At 46.5% G+C, this 17,293-nt stretch overlaps 1 protein-coding gene across 1 annotated transcript in view; it reads right to left on the bottom strand.

Annotated features, from left to right (window-relative positions):
- ttn.2 (titin, tandem duplicate 2) overlaps positions 1 to 17,293 on the bottom strand; it is a 223,407-nt gene that overhangs the window by 165,689 nt on the left and 40,425 nt on the right. The window contains exons 42-47 of the mRNA XM_079277290.1: positions 3,138 to 6,959; positions 2,148 to 2,426; positions 1,258 to 1,821; positions 764 to 1,045; positions 388 to 666; positions 20 to 301 (exon numbers count right to left, since the gene is read on the bottom strand). Coding sequence (XP_079133416.1) covers positions 20 to 301; positions 388 to 666; positions 764 to 1,045; positions 1,258 to 1,821; positions 2,148 to 2,426; positions 3,138 to 6,959 — 5,508 coding nt within the window. The remainder of the gene's footprint in view (positions 1 to 19; positions 302 to 387; positions 667 to 763; positions 1,046 to 1,257; positions 1,822 to 2,147; positions 2,427 to 3,137; positions 6,960 to 17,293) is intronic.

Below are 17,293 nucleotides of genomic sequence, written 5' to 3' on the forward strand. Positions count from 1 at the left end.
ATCAAAGACGTCAACTGACCTTGCACGGTCACAGTAGCTTCGCATTTTTGTTGGCCAGCCTCGTTCTCAGCTTGACATGAATACTTGCCGCCGTGGCTGATGGCCACCGTTGTTATGGACAAGCTAACAACATTGTTCTCAAACGCCATCTTGATGTTTGAATCATCATCTCTCAGTATTTCAGAGTCTTTCGTCCATTTCACAGAGATGGGAGCCGAGCCCTTAACGGTCCCCTGTAGTTTTACTGTGTTTCCCAACACTGCTGTAGCACTTTCAACCCTCTTTAAGAAAGTTGGTGGCTCTACAAGAACAGTTAGAGGATTAAAAACTGAGTTTGAAGAATGAGATTAAACCTCGGTGAATACCATTTATTAAACTCAGGTTTACCTTTAAGTTTAGCTTGGGCCTTAGTGATGACTTTGCCCACATCATTGGATACGACACACTGATAATCTCCAACATCGGCACTATCAAAGGTCTGGATCTCCAGCCTCGACAAGGTATCTTGAAGAACTATTTTATACTTCTGATCACTGGAGATGGCTTTCTTATTTTTCAACCAGCTGATTTCAAAAGGAGCTGTTCCCGTGATCTCACACTCCAGCTGAGTAGCTGCTCCCTTCACCGCCTCTACAGTCTGCAGCTCTTTTCTAATGGATGGTGGCTCTGGGTGTCAGAAGGGTAAGTAAAGCGTAGGCAGTTAACACCAAAGGTTTTCTAAAATTCATAAGTTAGTGTCAAGTAAATGCAAGATTTGACAAACCTTTAACAGCTATAAGAGTGTTGCAGCTCTCGCTGCCGGCATTGTTTGACACCTCACAGGTGTAACTCCCACTGTCTGTGACCAACAGGTTCATTATCTCCAAAGAGGCAACTCCACTCTTGAAAGAGATTTTATATTTTTCTCCATCACCAAGCTCTCTGTCATTCCAGAACCAGTGGATGTGAAGTTCGGGCGATCCTTTAATGGTGCACTGTATGCGTGCAGCTATGCCTTGTTTCCAGGTAATCTTAGGTTCCAGTTTCCTAACAAAGGCAGGGGGCTCTGAAAGGAGTGTTTGATTTAAGATCATTGTCAAAAGAGACGCATGACAAAAACTAAAACTAAATAACCAAAACAGAAAAATGCAAAAAGGAAAGACAACACGACAGCGGTGCATATTGTTAAGGTCAGCTTGCAGTTGGCTGACAACAGCAATAATCCATTTACTCATTGTTTCATCAAAGCTAACGGAAAGATCTTCTCTAGGATCTTACCTTGAACAGTTACCACAGCCTCACAGGATGAGCTCCCGGCCTCATTCGTGGCTGTGCACACATATTTCCCAGAGTCCTTCAGTTTGGACTTGGGAATGTCAACAACAGCGACCTTGTCCTCAAAGGACACTTTACACTCCATGGTCTGGTGGACTTTTTTGCCATCCCTGGTCCAGGTGACGGTCACACCAGTGTCCTCGTCCACCTGGCATTCCAGCCTCAGCGGGTCATTGACAGCAGCTGATGCTGGCTCAACGGTCTTAACAAAGCTGGGCTTCTTGATAACCTTGAGCTCTGTGGTAAAAGTAGCAGTGCCAACACTGTTGGAGGCCTTGCACAGGTACACTCCCTGGTCAGTCAGCTCAAGACTTCTAATGAGAAGGGAATACTTGTTCTTTTCACATTTCATGACATAGTTCCCTTCGGAGGTGATGGCTATGTTGTCCTTGTGCCAGACAACTTCCATGGGGGAGGATCCAGTGAGTGAGCACTGGAGCACAGCTTGTTTGCCCACGTATAAAGTCATTGGGTCGGGTTTTGATACAAATACCGGCGGGTACACTTCTAAGGAAAGTAGGTAAAATATACAAATAAGTAGAACACATTTTTTAAAAGGTGGAAAAATTACACCAACATCAAAAATAATATCAGCAACCTCAACTTGGTGATTGACGTAGGTCAAAACATGAGAAAATGTGATCCTCAACATCTTTAAAATCTCGCCAAACGTGACACAAGATCCAAGTCATGTACAAATCATCACTTCCGCATTGCACCATAATGACTCAGGGAAAAACACATTGCAAATATATAATTCTCTCTCTCTCAAACAGACACATTGGTAAAGCAATACTTCAAAAATAATAAAAAAGGGTCCCGCTGGGTCTTACCGGTGACGATTAGCATGGCGGTGCAGCTGTCAGTGCCGTGTTGGTTTGAAGCCTTGCAGGTGTATTCGTTGCTGTCGGCTTTGATCGGGTTTAGGAGCTCCAAGGAGGAACTGGTGTGGCGGCTGAGGATCCTGAACTTCTCGCTCTGCTTGATTTCAATGGCAGACTTGTACCATTTGAAGGTCACACTCAAGGCGTCCTCGATTTCACAATCAAACTTGGCCTGGCTGCCGATGTTTATCTCCAGAGGCATGATTTTCTGCCTAAAGACCGGCGGCGCTGAGGCACACACGGAGAAAAAGGTAAACGTTACTCATAGAATCTATGAAGCTCAGTTTAAAGAAAAACAACTGACAGGTCAGGAACAGGAATGGTGGAATGTACAACAATGGTGGACACAGGAGTGACTGTGGAGGAGAAAATCTGCAAGAACATTAGCCCCATGGTTTCACAAAAGGCTGGTATGATTGTACGTGATTCTCATGGGGCTAGGGTTCAGGGTACAAGGTGGAGAAACGGTTTATGACAGATGAAGCATTCTCAGGTTGAAGTCCTGGAAGCATGCAGAGAGAGATGTGTGACGGAAATGGACCTAAAGGAATGTGACAGACCATGAGTTTAAAACAAAGGAACCCGTTTACACCAACATGCCAAAGGGACCGTGAAGAAAAGAAAAACATGAAAGTTACCTGAAGACCAGGATCATGACAACCATTATAGCAAGAAGCTCATTGACTACAGAGCCTTTCGATAAACCTGCATGGCTGTGACGGTTCTGGTCTTTAGGCGATATTTAACCACACAATGATGTGGAACAAACAAGACATAGTGAGTTAGTACCAGTGCCCTGCTGAGGGGGTTCATGCTATGAAATGAATATAGAGACCAGAATGAAATAAGTCTTGAATGGAACTGACTCATGGGAATGATTAGTCGTTCTCAGAGAAAGTGGATGAATGAATGACACATTAAGTTTTACTGTTATCAAACCTCTTGAGACCACAGTGAGTCTTGAAGACGTTGAAGTCCTGCCGGCCTCATTCTCAGCCTCACAAACATATTCTCCTTGATGCCTCTCCTTGACAACTTTGTTGATAACCAATGTGTATGTGTCGTGATCTTTGGAACACTTGAACTCTTTGCCAGATTTCACCAATTGCCCATTGAAAAACCAGTTTACCTTTGTGACGTACTTAATGGTGGTGCTAAAAGTTATCTTACTATCTTCGTCGACGGATAAATCTTCGAGGGAGGTGACTATTATAGGGTGTACTCTCTGTTCTGCCCTGGATACAGTGATCTCCTCTTTAAAGATCTCCTCCCTGTGCTCCTTCTGGATGCTCACATCCACCACCTGTTCGGTGGGAACGGTGGTGGGAGGCAGGGTTGTGGTAACAACAGCCGCTCCTACATCTTTCTCTGTGCTTTTCACCATCACTGACCTCACTTCCTGCCTCGACACCTGCACCGACTGCTCAAAAGACACGTGAGACTCTGTGGAGACTTTGATCTGAGATGAGATGGACTGTTCCATCATTGCTGCCTTGGATTCCTGCACCACAACCTGTTGCTCAGCGGCAGCACATTCGACTGCCATTTTGGACTCTGTCTTGACTGCGGCAGCCTGAGATTTAACAGCAGTGAAGTCCAACGCACTCTCTGCCACGCTCACAGTCTCTACCGTGGATGACAGCATTTGCTTAGAGCGGGCCGAGGTGACCTGCGCCCTTTGAGGTTTGTCTAGCTGCATAGTGCCCGGCTGGTCTGAGGTAAGAACGTGGGCTTCCTGGTAAACTATGGAGTGGAAAGCTGCCTGGAGTTCAGTCCTGAGGTCAGCTGTCTGAGGGTATTCACCCTCAAAAGCCAGGGTGATCTCCATGGGGGCACCTGTTGTTGTGATCAGGTATGTAAACATGGCCCGCTTGGGCTCTCTCTGAACCTTGACTTCCTGTACCTTTACAGCCTGTAACCTTCCCACCACGTCAGCCAGTAACACCGGCTGGTCGCTGGCCGTAGCGGACTGAAGAGCGTCTCTGAGCTGACGCCGAATATTCAGACTGAAAGGTTTAGGGATCTGAATCACAAATGTCATCTCTTTGGGAAGAGCGCTGCTGTCTTTCGATTCCGATGCCATAAAGGACAGTTTCGGCTGTGTGGTGACGATGACTTTAGTGGACTCAGACTTGGTGATCTCTTGAGAGAGCTCACCGGTCAGCACTCGCTTCTCGTCCATCACTATAGACTGCCTGACTGACTGTCCCTCCTGGATCTGAACAGCAAAGTCCTGTTCTGCTGCCTCTAGAAGGACACTACTCTCAGTGGAGATCTCCTTCTCCTCAATCTGGATCGGCTCTGTGGGAAGTTTTGGCTCTACCGCCATCTGGCAGGTGAATTTATCCACGGCTGTGAGACTCTCAGTGTGGCCCTCCTCTAAGGCCTGACTGTCGGCCACACTGGGGACATGCATCTCGTTCAAGCGATCCTCCTTCTGCACCAAAGCTCGCTGCTGCTTGACGTCGGAAGTAACTGGCGTCTCTTTCGGCAGCTGCATGGGCTGGAAGGAGAGCTGGAGGATGTTCTGAGGCCTGGGTTCAGTCCGAAGCTGAGACTGAAAGCCCGTCACGGACAGATCCAGCTCTGTGTGATAATCTGCCGTGAGCTCCCTTCTCTCCTCCGAGGTGGCTACGTGCCGCCTCGTCTTTTCTTGTTTCTGCGCCGCCACCTGCTGTTCGGGCTTCTCAGTTGTGAGGATACCCTCTTTGGGTAGCACCTCCACAGATTGGGATGACGGGAGATGCAGCGGAGCAGGAGTCTCTTTCTGGGGCTGGATCATCGTGGTGCTAGCCTTGGCCTCAAACTCTGATGTGTCCTCATAAACTACTGTCCTCTGCTCATCTTGTGTAATGGTGTGCAGCAGAGTGGGACTCTTTCTAGCTCCTGCCTGGTCTGGTGCTGGTTTCTCACAGGTGAAGCTCTTCTCAGATGGAAGGAAGTCCTGGTCTGTGATAACCTGCAGGTGCAACAACTGCTCTCCTTCTACCTGTGACTGAATGGACATGGCACTGTCCAGACCTGGCAGCTGCTGAGTGGGCTCAGCCTGCAGCATTTGCTTCTCTTCAGCAGTTAGAGCTACCTTCATCACTTTATCCTTACAGAGATGGGCTGTCTCCTCAGTGGGCCTCGCCATGGAGAACTTAGTCTCCTTGGAAAGAGTCTGTTTAGACTCGCTGACTGAGGCCAAGACAGGTCGGTGCTGTTCTTTCCCTACAGAGGATTTCACAGCAGAGTCTGCTGTTGCTAGTTGAGTTGTGTGGCCCTCTGCAAGCACCCGTTTCTCTGCAGACTGGGCTGAGTATAAAATCTTAACACCTTCTTTAACCTTATAACCCTTCTCCTCCTGTGTTTTGGGGATATCCTGAGACTCCTCTTTTAGGATGGGCAGTTGTGACTCAACTTGATGCCCACTGACTAGATGTTTAGGTTCTGAAGTGGGCCTTATGGTAGCAGACTTCCTGTCGGCCAGAGACTCTGTGCTAACAGTAGAAAGTGGGGTGAGCTCCTCAGCAACAGCTGACATCACCACTGACCTCTTTTCTCGAGCTGCCTGGAGCTCAATGACCTCGGGGCTTACAATGCGATCACAGTGCTGCTCTGTGAGGTCCTGGCTCTCTTCAACTGACGACGTAAACGCCGTCATGTGGAGCTGTTTCACGGGAACGGTCGAGACCTGAGGCGGGCGGGTGGGAACCACAGACACCCTCCCCTCCATCTCGTGAGACTGAAGCATTGCTGCCTGGTGGGTCAGCTGCTCGCAATGAATAGTGGCAGCAGAGATTTCTAGCTCGCCGAGGGAGCCCACTTGCTCACTGGGAATTATCTGCCGGTCTTCAGTGCCGATGGTGTAAACCATCTGATCTGACCTGGCTCTGTCCTGGCCCGGGAGGCTGACCTGGTACAAGCGAGACTCTGTCGCTTGTTCCGTCATTGAAACCTTGTAGCTTTTCTTCTGAACCGTCAGCTGCTCCTGTTTGTGAGAAACAGAGACGGACTCTCTGAACACAACAAGCTCGGCGCTACAAGACGCCTCTCCAAACTGGTTGGAGGCCTTACATGTATACAGACCACTGTCCTCCTGTTTGACACTCTTGATACTGACAACGCCAGATCCATCTAGGTTGGCTATAACGATGCAGTTTCTACTGGGCTGGATCTGAAAAGCCCCTTTGAACCACTTCACACCAGGGATCGGATCACCACTGGCTTTGTAATTAAAAGAAACCTCCCGTCCTTCTGAGCACCTCACAGGTTGGATCTGAACTGTGAAAGTAGGAGGTTGACCCGTGACCGTGAACATCTTCTCTACCCATTTCTCTGCCTGGCTAACATCGGACTTTTTCACCTCGAGGTATGTGCTGCACGTTGTCTGACCGAATCTGTTGGTGGCAGTGCAAGAGTACTCTCCCTCAAACTCAGATGTGACCTTTGTGATTACTAGCGTGTACTCCTCCTTCTCCTCTATCAGCTTGTAAATGGAGGAGGTCCTAATGACCTTCCCGTCGTGAGACCATTGAACGGTCGGCTTTGGAAGGCCGGACACTTTGACGGTGAACCGCGCCGTTTCCCCGGTGGTCACGGCTGCTGGAGAGAGCTGGCTGAGGAAAACTGGCTTTTCTTTTTTCTTCTCGAAAGAGGAAGAGTGACGTTTGGACTCTGGCTTGAGTTCAAGTGTTTTTGTTTTCTGTGGTAACTGGACACCAGTGTAGTAGGTTTCATCTTGTTCTTCCACAGTGGTGACGGGGGTGCTACAACGTTCTGTCAGGAAATATTGAGCAAGACTGATAACAATATCCACAACACAAAAGCTGTAATATTAACATTGAACTGACAACAGGAATAAACAAAGAGGAAGAAGTGAGGGCTGTCTTTGACCACAGAAGTTCTTACTCCACTAATAGTTGTAGGATTTTCTCCAATTAATCGATAAAATGGCACAATTTAAACAAAAAACAATCTTTCAGTTTACAAAGAGCCCAATTATCTATTAGTTGACTAAGTGATGAAGAGACGACAGCCCTTCCACATATATACTAAAACTAAAAAGAGATTAGATGATTTATTAACATAAACATGTTAGAAAAATAAAGGTTTTCCCCCAAACAGCTAGATGATTCATTGACCTAAAACGTTGTTTATTTTCTGGTAATATATCACAATTAAATCTAACTGTTTTCCTTAATTACCAATCAATTGTAATTCATTTTATAACAAATGTTTGGTAATTAGCATTTTTTGCAAAAAAAAAGAAGGAAAACAATATCTGTTGATGTATTAATACTGGTATCAAAACATCAACAATAATACTAAGTCGTACACAACATGAGTAGTTTTTGACACCTGCATTTTGTCCGTAAATAAGACGATTGACAAACAGACCACGTAAACGTGTTCACCCATTTAAATTGTTAAAAAAACAACTTAGACTTCGCCTTTAAATCATTAATATTTTTATTATATAAACTCTTGAGACAAACCAACATGACATCTGTACAAATAAACCATGAACTTCTATCTCAATGCTCAATCTACTAATACACTCCTAAAATTACACATATTTACATTAAAACTTGTATTTAAAAGTTTTTAAAAGTTTCACAGTATTATCAATTTTAAAATTTTTACTACTCTATTATGAAATACTTGCTTTATGAAAATCCTAAAAATGTCATTCACACTCAAAAAAAACAACTCAAAGATATCAGAAAAAAAATACTGCAACAAACGTCCCAAAAATCACACAAGCAACAATAAACAGCCATTTAAATGGGAATTATGATGCTATAATCTTGATAGTTTTCAGATTGGCTGTTGATACGATGACTGTTTAATCTTCAAATTCATTTTGTATTTAATAATTACTGCTATTGTATCTATTTCTTATTATTCAAACATGGCAGTGACTTATTACAAACCACACTTTTTGCGCAAAACTCAGGTGACAATGATAATAATAATTTGTTTCCTTCTGCAGGAGATCAAAGTTTCCTTTCTTATCCTTATTCGTTTTAGTTATTTAACAATTAAGAGTTTGTTACACAACACAGTTGTAGTTTTCACTGCTAAAGAAATGTTATTTGACATTTTAACTAATAATTGCTGTTTTTTTCTGGTCAAACCAGACCACAAATATATTTTTAAGTTAGTTCTGATTAATTGAAAATATTCCCGGCCCTGATAATTATAGGTGGTTTCTAAAGTAATAATAATAATAATAATAATGTATTTTATTTGTAACGCACTTTTCATTTTTTTTTTTTAAATCTCAGAGTGCCACAGAGCCAGTACATAGTAAAAACATAGTAAAAAGCATAGTTAAAACATTAAAAAAAACTATAATAAAATAAAAACCAGTGAATGAACAGAAACACAAAATAAAAATAAAAAGTTTATATTTATTTCCTATATGGATTATTTAAAAATAATTTACCTCTTCATTTTGACTTTGTAGTTTCTACAAACTCCTGTTGTCACTAATTTAACAAAACTAAATATCTAAAATGGCAATATGTATTTCTGTAAAGGTTTTCTTGTGTAAGAGATTGTTTCACACTTGTGCAAACTGATGGGAACAGCACAACATTAGAAACAGACCAGTGAAGACCAGCACAGACATTACCTCATCATGTCATGAATACAATTTCAAAGTTAAAGCAGCTCACATTTAAAGTGTAACCAGATAACAGAAGCAAACATGAACCCAGATATCTACCAAAAATGAAAATTAAACTGTATAAAGACACAATTATTCACTGTTTTTCCCACATGACTACGGGCTGGTTGCACAAAGAGACATTTAAACTTTTTGACTGTTAGACAAGTATTGGCTTTGCTTAGACAAATACCTGTAATCTACTTGCAATTTGTAAACCGTGTTAAGCAAGCAATTCAAAAATAACTTTTTTAGAGGGCTTATAGATGTGAAAATATTTAGTTTTATTAAAGCTGTTGCTTCACTCATCTGTTTACCAGTAGAGCAGCTTGTACAGTTTTATTGGTCAGTCTTTTTTATTTCTACAGCAGTAAAGTAGTGAAGAATTAGCAAGATACAACAAAAGAGTAAAGGTATCTTTGTGCAACCGGACCTTTCAACCTCTAAAACACCTTCAGCAGCGCAGCAGTTTCAATGCAACCGGCTATGTTTTGGATGATGCACCTGTACTCACCAGCATCACTCTGGGTCACGTTAGTAATGAGCAGATTGAAATGGCCTGCGGTTTTCTCCTGGATTATACACCTGCTGTCAGTGACGCGGTCTCCGTCTTTGAACCACTCGGAGGTGGGGTTTGGCTTACCGCTAACTAGACACTGCAGGATAACCGGCGTCCCTACGGCCGCGGTAACGTTAGTCAACGGGATGACGCATTTAGGGGATGTCTCAGTCACCTGGAACTGGAAGCTACACATATCAGAGGACTTCCCTTTGAATTCTATTTTGTCATCTTTTGCAGGTTCGGCAAATACATCGAAGTTGACGCTAACATATTCCTCTCCTTGTTCGCTCATTTCGTTGTCGGTCTTGGCCACCAGCCTGACCGCCCGCTGTGACTCATCCGCCTCTTGCTCAAACTCAAACTCAAGCTCAATTTCTGACACCTGTTCGCTGTCGAACGATGTGTTTCCGACCACCAGGTCGAACTTCTGTGGCTGGACTTTGGCGCTTCCTAAGGACACGGCGGTCAACTCCCTGCCTCTGGTCTTCCCTGAGAAAGCTTTGGCGTTTACCACCACCAGAGAGGCCCGACACAGGGTCTCCCCAACAACGTTGATAGCCCTGCAGGTGTACACTCCGCTATCCTGTGTGGTGACTTTAAAGATCTTCAGGAAGTGGTTGTCTCCATCAGATGAGTGCAAGTATTTTTTGTTATTGTGGGGAATTTTTTTGTCGCCTTTGAACCAGGACACGATAGGAGAAGGAATTCCCATCAGTGAGCACTCAAACATGACCGTGGTACCTTCGGGGGTTTCCATGTCACAGATGGGATTGATGAACCTCGGAGGCATCTCCGTGACCTCGAAAGCTATTTTCAAATCATCATGCTCCTGGGTGACAAAGTCCACGGCACCCTCCTCATAAATACTCGGCAACACATCCAAAGATATGATCATGCTCTTGTTGTCGGCGGTGTACTCAGGGATGGTGATGATCTTTACCTGTCTCTCAAATTCCTTCACCTCGTTTTCATCCAATTCTACTTCGAGCAGAATCTCCTGAGGAGAAGGAGAACGAGAAGAGTCGTCTTCCTCCACGTCAAACTCCATCACATGCTGATGGGTGACCGCAGGCGGAGCAGGCATGAACCTCACTTCCTGCGACACAACCACTACTAAAGCAACACTTCTGGCTTCCCCGACGTAGTTCACAGCCTCACAGATATATTCTCCCTGGTCAGCCTTTCTAACGTTGTTAATCGTGAGCGAGATGCTATCGCCGTCTCTCTCCATTTTAAGTCTGTCGTCTGCCACCAGTTGCGTTTTGTTGCAGAACCACTTCACTTCAGGGGAAGGTAGACCGAACACCTCAGCGTAAAACGTTAGCGAGTCATTCTCAAACACTCTTTTCTTAATGAGCGGTTTGAGGAAGGCAGGAGGGATTCCCTGCACTTTTTCCTGAAGGGTTGCCAGGCCTAAAGACCCTATTCCCTTGGTGAGGTATGGATTGTCGTCCACGTTTATTCCAGGAGGGGTTGTTTCAATGCCCTCATCACCAGGTGATGTCAGGAACTGAACAGGAGAGAAGAACCTCTCGCTGGAGTCACCTGTCGAGGGTCGCTTGTGTTCTACAGGGGAGAAGGGATAATCTTGAGGGGTCATGAACCCACTGGCGGTATCGGAACTTGCAGTATGGAAGGACATGTGGGACTTTGGAGTGTGGAAGGACTGTGCAATTTGCTGCGAGGCCTCGGTGGACGAGCCCGGGGTGTAGAACCTCTCGGCTGCCTCGGTTAGCTCTTCGCTCACAGTGCTGCCGATCTCTATGGACATCTCAGACTCAGGGGACAGTGGTCTTCCCCAGTCTGTTGGAGGGTTGTAAAAGGCATACACAGCACCAAAAGTGACCTCCTCTTCCATCATGGAGCCAACTGCTGCTGCTGCTCCTCCAGCTTCAGCTGCTGAGGCCTCATCCAAACTACCTTTTTCCTGTAAAGATGCGACCGGGCTTTGAGGTCCCTCAGCAGCAGCATCCTCAGGAACAGCAAGTGCTTTAAATCTGCTTTCTACTTCCGGTTTAGGATTTGACTTCACGTGGACATCAATCATTTCATCTTCACCCTTGATTTCGGAATGTGGCTCAACTACATCAGCAACCATGTCCTCGGCTACCTCTCTCGCATCGGCCTGGGACTCCGGCATGCTAAGAAAGACACCACTGTCCATAGAGGGCTCTGGGATTGAAATCAACTCCTCCCCTGCAAGGACCGTACCGACAATGTCAGCTTCTCTATGAACAGAGGAAGACCCTCGAGTTGCACTTTGTCTCTCAGGTTTGAGAGGCGCAGAAATAGTTTTTGGCTTAACAGCTTCTTTGACTGGAGCTGAAGTTGTAACGCAGCATTTTACTGCAGGAACTTTTTCAGACTGGAAAGGAATGAAGCTGCTAGTTCTGTCAAATGAATGCACAGTGTCCTCCCTCAACATCTCCACTTCAGAGACCTCCATTTGTTGAACTGTAGCAGCTTTCTGTGCTTTAGGCCTGACCAGGTGTGGAGACTCCTGCACTTCCTCCACAAACTGTTTAATAACGCCATGACTTTCTGCTAAAAGTGCTTCCTCATCAACATCACCAGATATGACAGAGATCTTGCGGTCTCCCTCCTGAGAGGAGGTGGTCTGGGAGGTCGTGGCAGAGACAGGTTTTGGTGCTACAGGAGTCTGGGAGGAAACTGATTTTTCTGAAGCAGGAATAGTTTGAGTGAAATCTGGTTCAGCTCTACAAGGAACAGCTTTGGGAGAACCTGGATTTGCTGTCCTAACTGTAACAAGTCTATCACCACCTTCTGCATGGACGGTGTGAGGTTCAAGTACTCCTTCCTGCTGGTCAAGGGAAATGGCCACCGCGGGTAGAAACTCCTCTGGGAAAAGAGTTTCCTTTCTCTGCTCCTCTGGAGAAGGGGAAGTCAGCGATGCAACTGGTGAGTCCGATTCAAAAGCTTGTTTAATCTGAGAGACTTTTATCACAGCGGCAGAAGCCGACAGACCACAGCCCGATACAGTCGGCGGCTCTCTCGAGATACAAGGTCTGGCTTTTGGGGCTTTGGCCGCCTCGGATAGAGCTTGTGAACTCAGAGGATTATCTTTTGACTGAATGACACCATCTTCAGTGTGAGTGATGGCAGCTTTGTGGAATACAGCAGGTTTCATAACATCCTCAGTTAAACCAACGGGAGACCTCATCACTCTCCGAGACGGAGTAAAACCACCACTCTCTGAGAATTGCACAGGCTCTGCACCTTTAAATGACACATCAGATATGCTTGCAACCTCTCCCATTTTATTTCTAGCAACGCATTTGTATACTCCGGCATCAGCGTATGTAAAACTGCTGATATACAACCTGTGCACTTTATCATCTACCTCAACTCTGTGTTTTCCGGCCGCGATTCCGAGGTAAACGTCGTCACAATACCACGTGACCTTTGGGGCAGGTACACCTGTGATGACACACTCTAACACAGCAGTGTTGCCCTCAGAACAGGAGGTATTCTCTAATTTGCTGACCACGTGAGGAGCTTCGCCAGCCACATCAAAGGAGAAAGTAAATTTGTGTTTGACAGTCTGAGAGGCTCCATCGTCGCTTGGTACATCTGAGGGTTTCTCCGTGAAAACCAGAGGTTGGTCCTCACTGATTTCCGCTCTCATCTCAGGGAGAGGAGTGGCAGCGGTGATTCTGATTTCTACAGGTGAGGAGCTAAAGGATTCATCTGAGCAGCGGTGTCTGTGGATGACCGCCTGAGGTACCTGTAGCGTTGCCTTTGCTGAATCCATGTAGGTCTTAAGTTCAGCTTCAACCATGCTCTCCTGGTTTTCCTCACCCTTCTCTCGCTCCGCTCTAACTACGACCTTTTGTGTGGAGCCTGAAGCTCTCGACATCTTTTTGTCAGAGATTTTAAGAGTGCCGCTGCAGATGGATTTGCCATGTTTGTTGGTTATGACACAGTCGTATGTCCCCTCGTGGTCTGTTGTTGGATAGAAGACAGTGAGCTTTGAGGTGTTGGCTTTGCTCACGGTATCATAGTCGGGGTTGTGAGCTAATGGGTGGCCATCTTTGAGCCAGGTGACTGTGGGCAGAGGGTCACCCTGGAATTGACAGGTAAACTCTGACATCTCACCGATTTTTACTTTGACCAAAGATATTTCTTTCACAAATACTGGACGGGAGCCTCCAGTATCGCCTTCTTTCATCCACTTTGACTCTTGACTTTGGTGAACTCCCTCTTTCAAATCTGACTCCTCACGGACTCTCCTCTCCTCCTTCTTTATACCTCCGAGTTCAAGGCTTTCTGCACTCATTTCACCACCCCGTTTGGACCTTAATGAATCTCCACTTCTTTCCTCTCTCCTTACACCTCCAACATCCTTCTGTTGTCTGCATTCGCTGCTCTCGCTGGTGGTTTCCATCTTCTCTTTCCTCTCTCTCCCCTCTCTGAGCTCTGAATGGAAGCGTTGGCTGCTGGATTTATCTACAGTCATTGTGAATTCCTCCCTGGTTCGCCTCCTCTCTGCCTCTCCTTCCAGATCCTCCTGTGGACTACGACTACTGACTGAAGAAAACTCTCTGGAGGACTTATGAGGGCTCTCATCCCAGGATGAGGCAAGTCCATATCCCTCAATAGGAACACTAGTATGTTGGGTTGGAGAGTATCCCTGAATTTGCGAAGCTTCACGACCCGATCTGTCTTTTGCAGAAATAGATTTGAAATCATACGTACTTTCAGTGGGCACACCGACACGTTGTGGTAAACCAGCATATGTAGGAGAAGACCCACGAGGAGGAGATTGCTCGTACCCAGTGGCATGTTGAAGAGGTAAAGGTTGCTTTGTTTGCAGGGCTCCACCAGCAAGAGTTGCATGTGGTGGTGGAAGGTCACTGGGTTGGGTTTGGTGAGAAATTACACCATGACGGGGTTCACTGTCAGGAACATGGGACTCAAAGAGCAACCCCGTGCCAGGCTGCTTGCATTGATTGTCCAAAGCCCACTCGGACTCCAGTTCAGCTACTTCCTCTTGTTCAACCACATCTTGTTGCCATTTCAGAATGCGCTGAGCCATCGCTTCCTCCTCGCTTACAAAGTACTCACTGTCCCTCTGCAGCCTCGTCTCCCGGCCCTCTGTCAGCTGATCAGCCTCATTATCGCGCTGCTGATCTTTGAAACCTGCAGGAACCGTCTCGCTTAAAAGGAACTTCTCTTTGGCCGTTTTTCCCGTGAAGTTCTTCTTGCTGCGGACCACTTCAGGATGTGGATTTGATTCCAAAGCAGACGAATCTGCGACATTTGTTCCAGCCTCAGTGGTCATCTCTGCCCGGATGTTTGAGGAACCCTCCACCCAGTCGGACTCTGGCTCCACAGCTTGCTCTTGTTCCAACAGAACATTCTCTTGCCATTTCATTATCCGCTGAGTCAAGGCCTCCTCTTCACTGACAAACTTCTCACTTTCATTCTTCAGCTCTGAGATATTCTCTCTCGACAGCTGGAGCTCACGCTCCTCTCTTGTCTTCTCAAACAACATCTTCTCCGCTCTGGCTTTTGTTCGAGGCGATGACTCAGCTTCCACTTCTGCTGCTCTGGATTTTAGTCGAGATGTTGGTGCTTGCTTGTCTATTTCCAATTCTACTCCTTGTCTGGCTTTCATTCTGGGCACAGGGGCAGTGATTTTGTCCTGTTCTACTCTATCTTTGACTTTGTGTGACTTTGCCGTTGATGTGGTACCGTGGTCTACAGTTGCTCTTTTCTCCACCACCTCCTGTTTGCTGTAAATGTGCCCCTCAGACTCCATGTACTGAGTCTCTGCCAGCCTGGGCAGATCAGTTTCAGGGTGGGGTACCTCCTCTTCTGACATTCGCATACCGTGCTGCCATTTCCTGATCCGCAGAGCAAGGAGTTTCTCCTCACACTGCATCCGCTCAGCGTCCAGGCTCTTCTCATACTGAGCCCTCAAGGACTCCCCTGCACCCTCCTCTTCATCTGGATCAGCTGGTTCTGGTGTTAGAGCTTCACTCAGGAACCTCTCTTTGTTAGATTTGACTTGCCTCGGCCTGGGGGACTCTTTTAGTCTTTCCTCAACCCTGGCCTCTATGGTTCTAAGCGACAACTCCGCTTCCACTTTTGCTGCTCTCGCTTTTACTCTGGGAGATTTTTGTGCCGGCATGAGTGCTGCTTCACCCTTTATTTCTCCTGATCTGGCTCCCATCGTGGCTGACTTTGTAAGCAAGGAGGCAGAAACTTCCACTTCTTCTCCTCTATCTTTTACTTTAGGTGATTCTGGTGTTGACACATTTACCCATTCAGGATCTACCAACCTTGGCTTCATTCTGGGTGATTTACGGAAAGATTCTGGTACAGCCTCCGTTTCTACAGTTGCTGTTTTCTCCATCACTTCCTGCTGGGGGTAAATGTGCCCCGCGGTCTCAATGTACTGCATCTCTGTTGGCATCGGCAGATCCGTTTGAGGGGGAAACGTCTCCTCTTCTGACATCCTACTTCCTTGCTGCCATTTCCTGATCCGCAGAGCAAGGAGTTTCTCCTCACACTGCATCCGCTCAGCGTCCAGGCTCTTCTCATACTGCGCCCTCAAAGACTCCCCTGCACCCTCCTCTTCATCTGGATCAGCTGGTTCTGGTGTTGCTTTGTCTTCCGTTGTTAACGCTTCACTGAGGAACTTCTCCCTTATAGATGTTACTGGCTTAGGCCTGGTTGATACCTCCTCTTCAGAAGGCACCACTGCAACAGATTCTCTGCTCTCAGTGTACGTTGTAGTTTTTGGGTACGCTAATGTTTCAGAGTCCTGGACTTCAGGGTGACGCAGCTGGACCTCAACCTTTGTAGCTTCTACCGTTTGGTCAGCAACCACACTGTGACGGTCACTTACCATATGCTTGAATCTAGTATCTACCCGAGATTCAACAAAACTGTCAACTTTTTGATCCTCCAGTGTCTCTGAATATTTTTCACCTGATTTTCTTTCTTTCTCTGGCAGCAGTGTGTCAACCAACTCTCCTCTCATGATCTGAATGGCCCTGCTTCTAGACTGAGGCTCAAATGAATGCCTCATACGAGGCCGAGAGGGGTCCCTCTTTGAGCTCTTACCTTGAAACTCCCCGGGACTCTCCCCCAAATCAAAAGTTTGATTGAACTGCTGGACATCGGGCAGAGAGGCAGGCTTGACCCTGAGCCTCTCCACATAATCAGCATAGCTCGACTCACTAGCAACCGATTCTGACTCAAACTCAGAGGACATGGTGGAAATAGAGAGCCTCTTCTTCTGTTTGACAGCTTTTTGGAGTGTGTTAAGTTTGGTCCTCACCTCGCTGTGAAGGCTCTCGGTGTCACTGAACCTCTCGCTGTATCGGTCACTGCACCGGTTACTAAATTTGTCACTGAACCTGCCACCGGTGCGCCGGTCACAGTAAATATCACTGAATCTGTCGTTAAAGCGCTCAGACCGGTCGAACATGGCGGGAGGGGAAGGGGCACGCTCGGACGCCGTCTCCAAACGTTTGGACTCTTTCTCTACCTCTTTGTCTTTTGCGTGGGAACCGGACTTGAAGTATACGGTACGCACCAGGGAGCTCTTGGATCGAGATCTTCCCTGATGAACTTTGGACATCTTGTCAAATGGAGACCCTACACACCTGAGGTCCACCCTAAACTTCCTCTCTTTCCTCTGCTCTGCCATGGTGTCTACGCTTTCATGGGCTTTAGCAGAGCGTCTTACGAAGCCCAGGTAGTTGGCGGACTGCTCCTCCTTCAGTGAAACCAAAAGTGATGCTGTGGACTCGGCAGAACCGTCCGTGTTTAGCGCCATTACCTTATAACTGCCCGAGTCCTTCTCTTTGATGCTATCGATAACCAGACTGGTAGTGTGCAGGTGCA

This window comes from Melanostigma gelatinosum, assembly GCF_949748355.1.
Source record: "Melanostigma gelatinosum genome assembly, chromosome: 10".
In the NCBI taxonomy this organism is placed as follows: Eukaryota; Metazoa; Chordata; class Actinopteri; order Perciformes; family Zoarcidae; genus Melanostigma; species Melanostigma gelatinosum.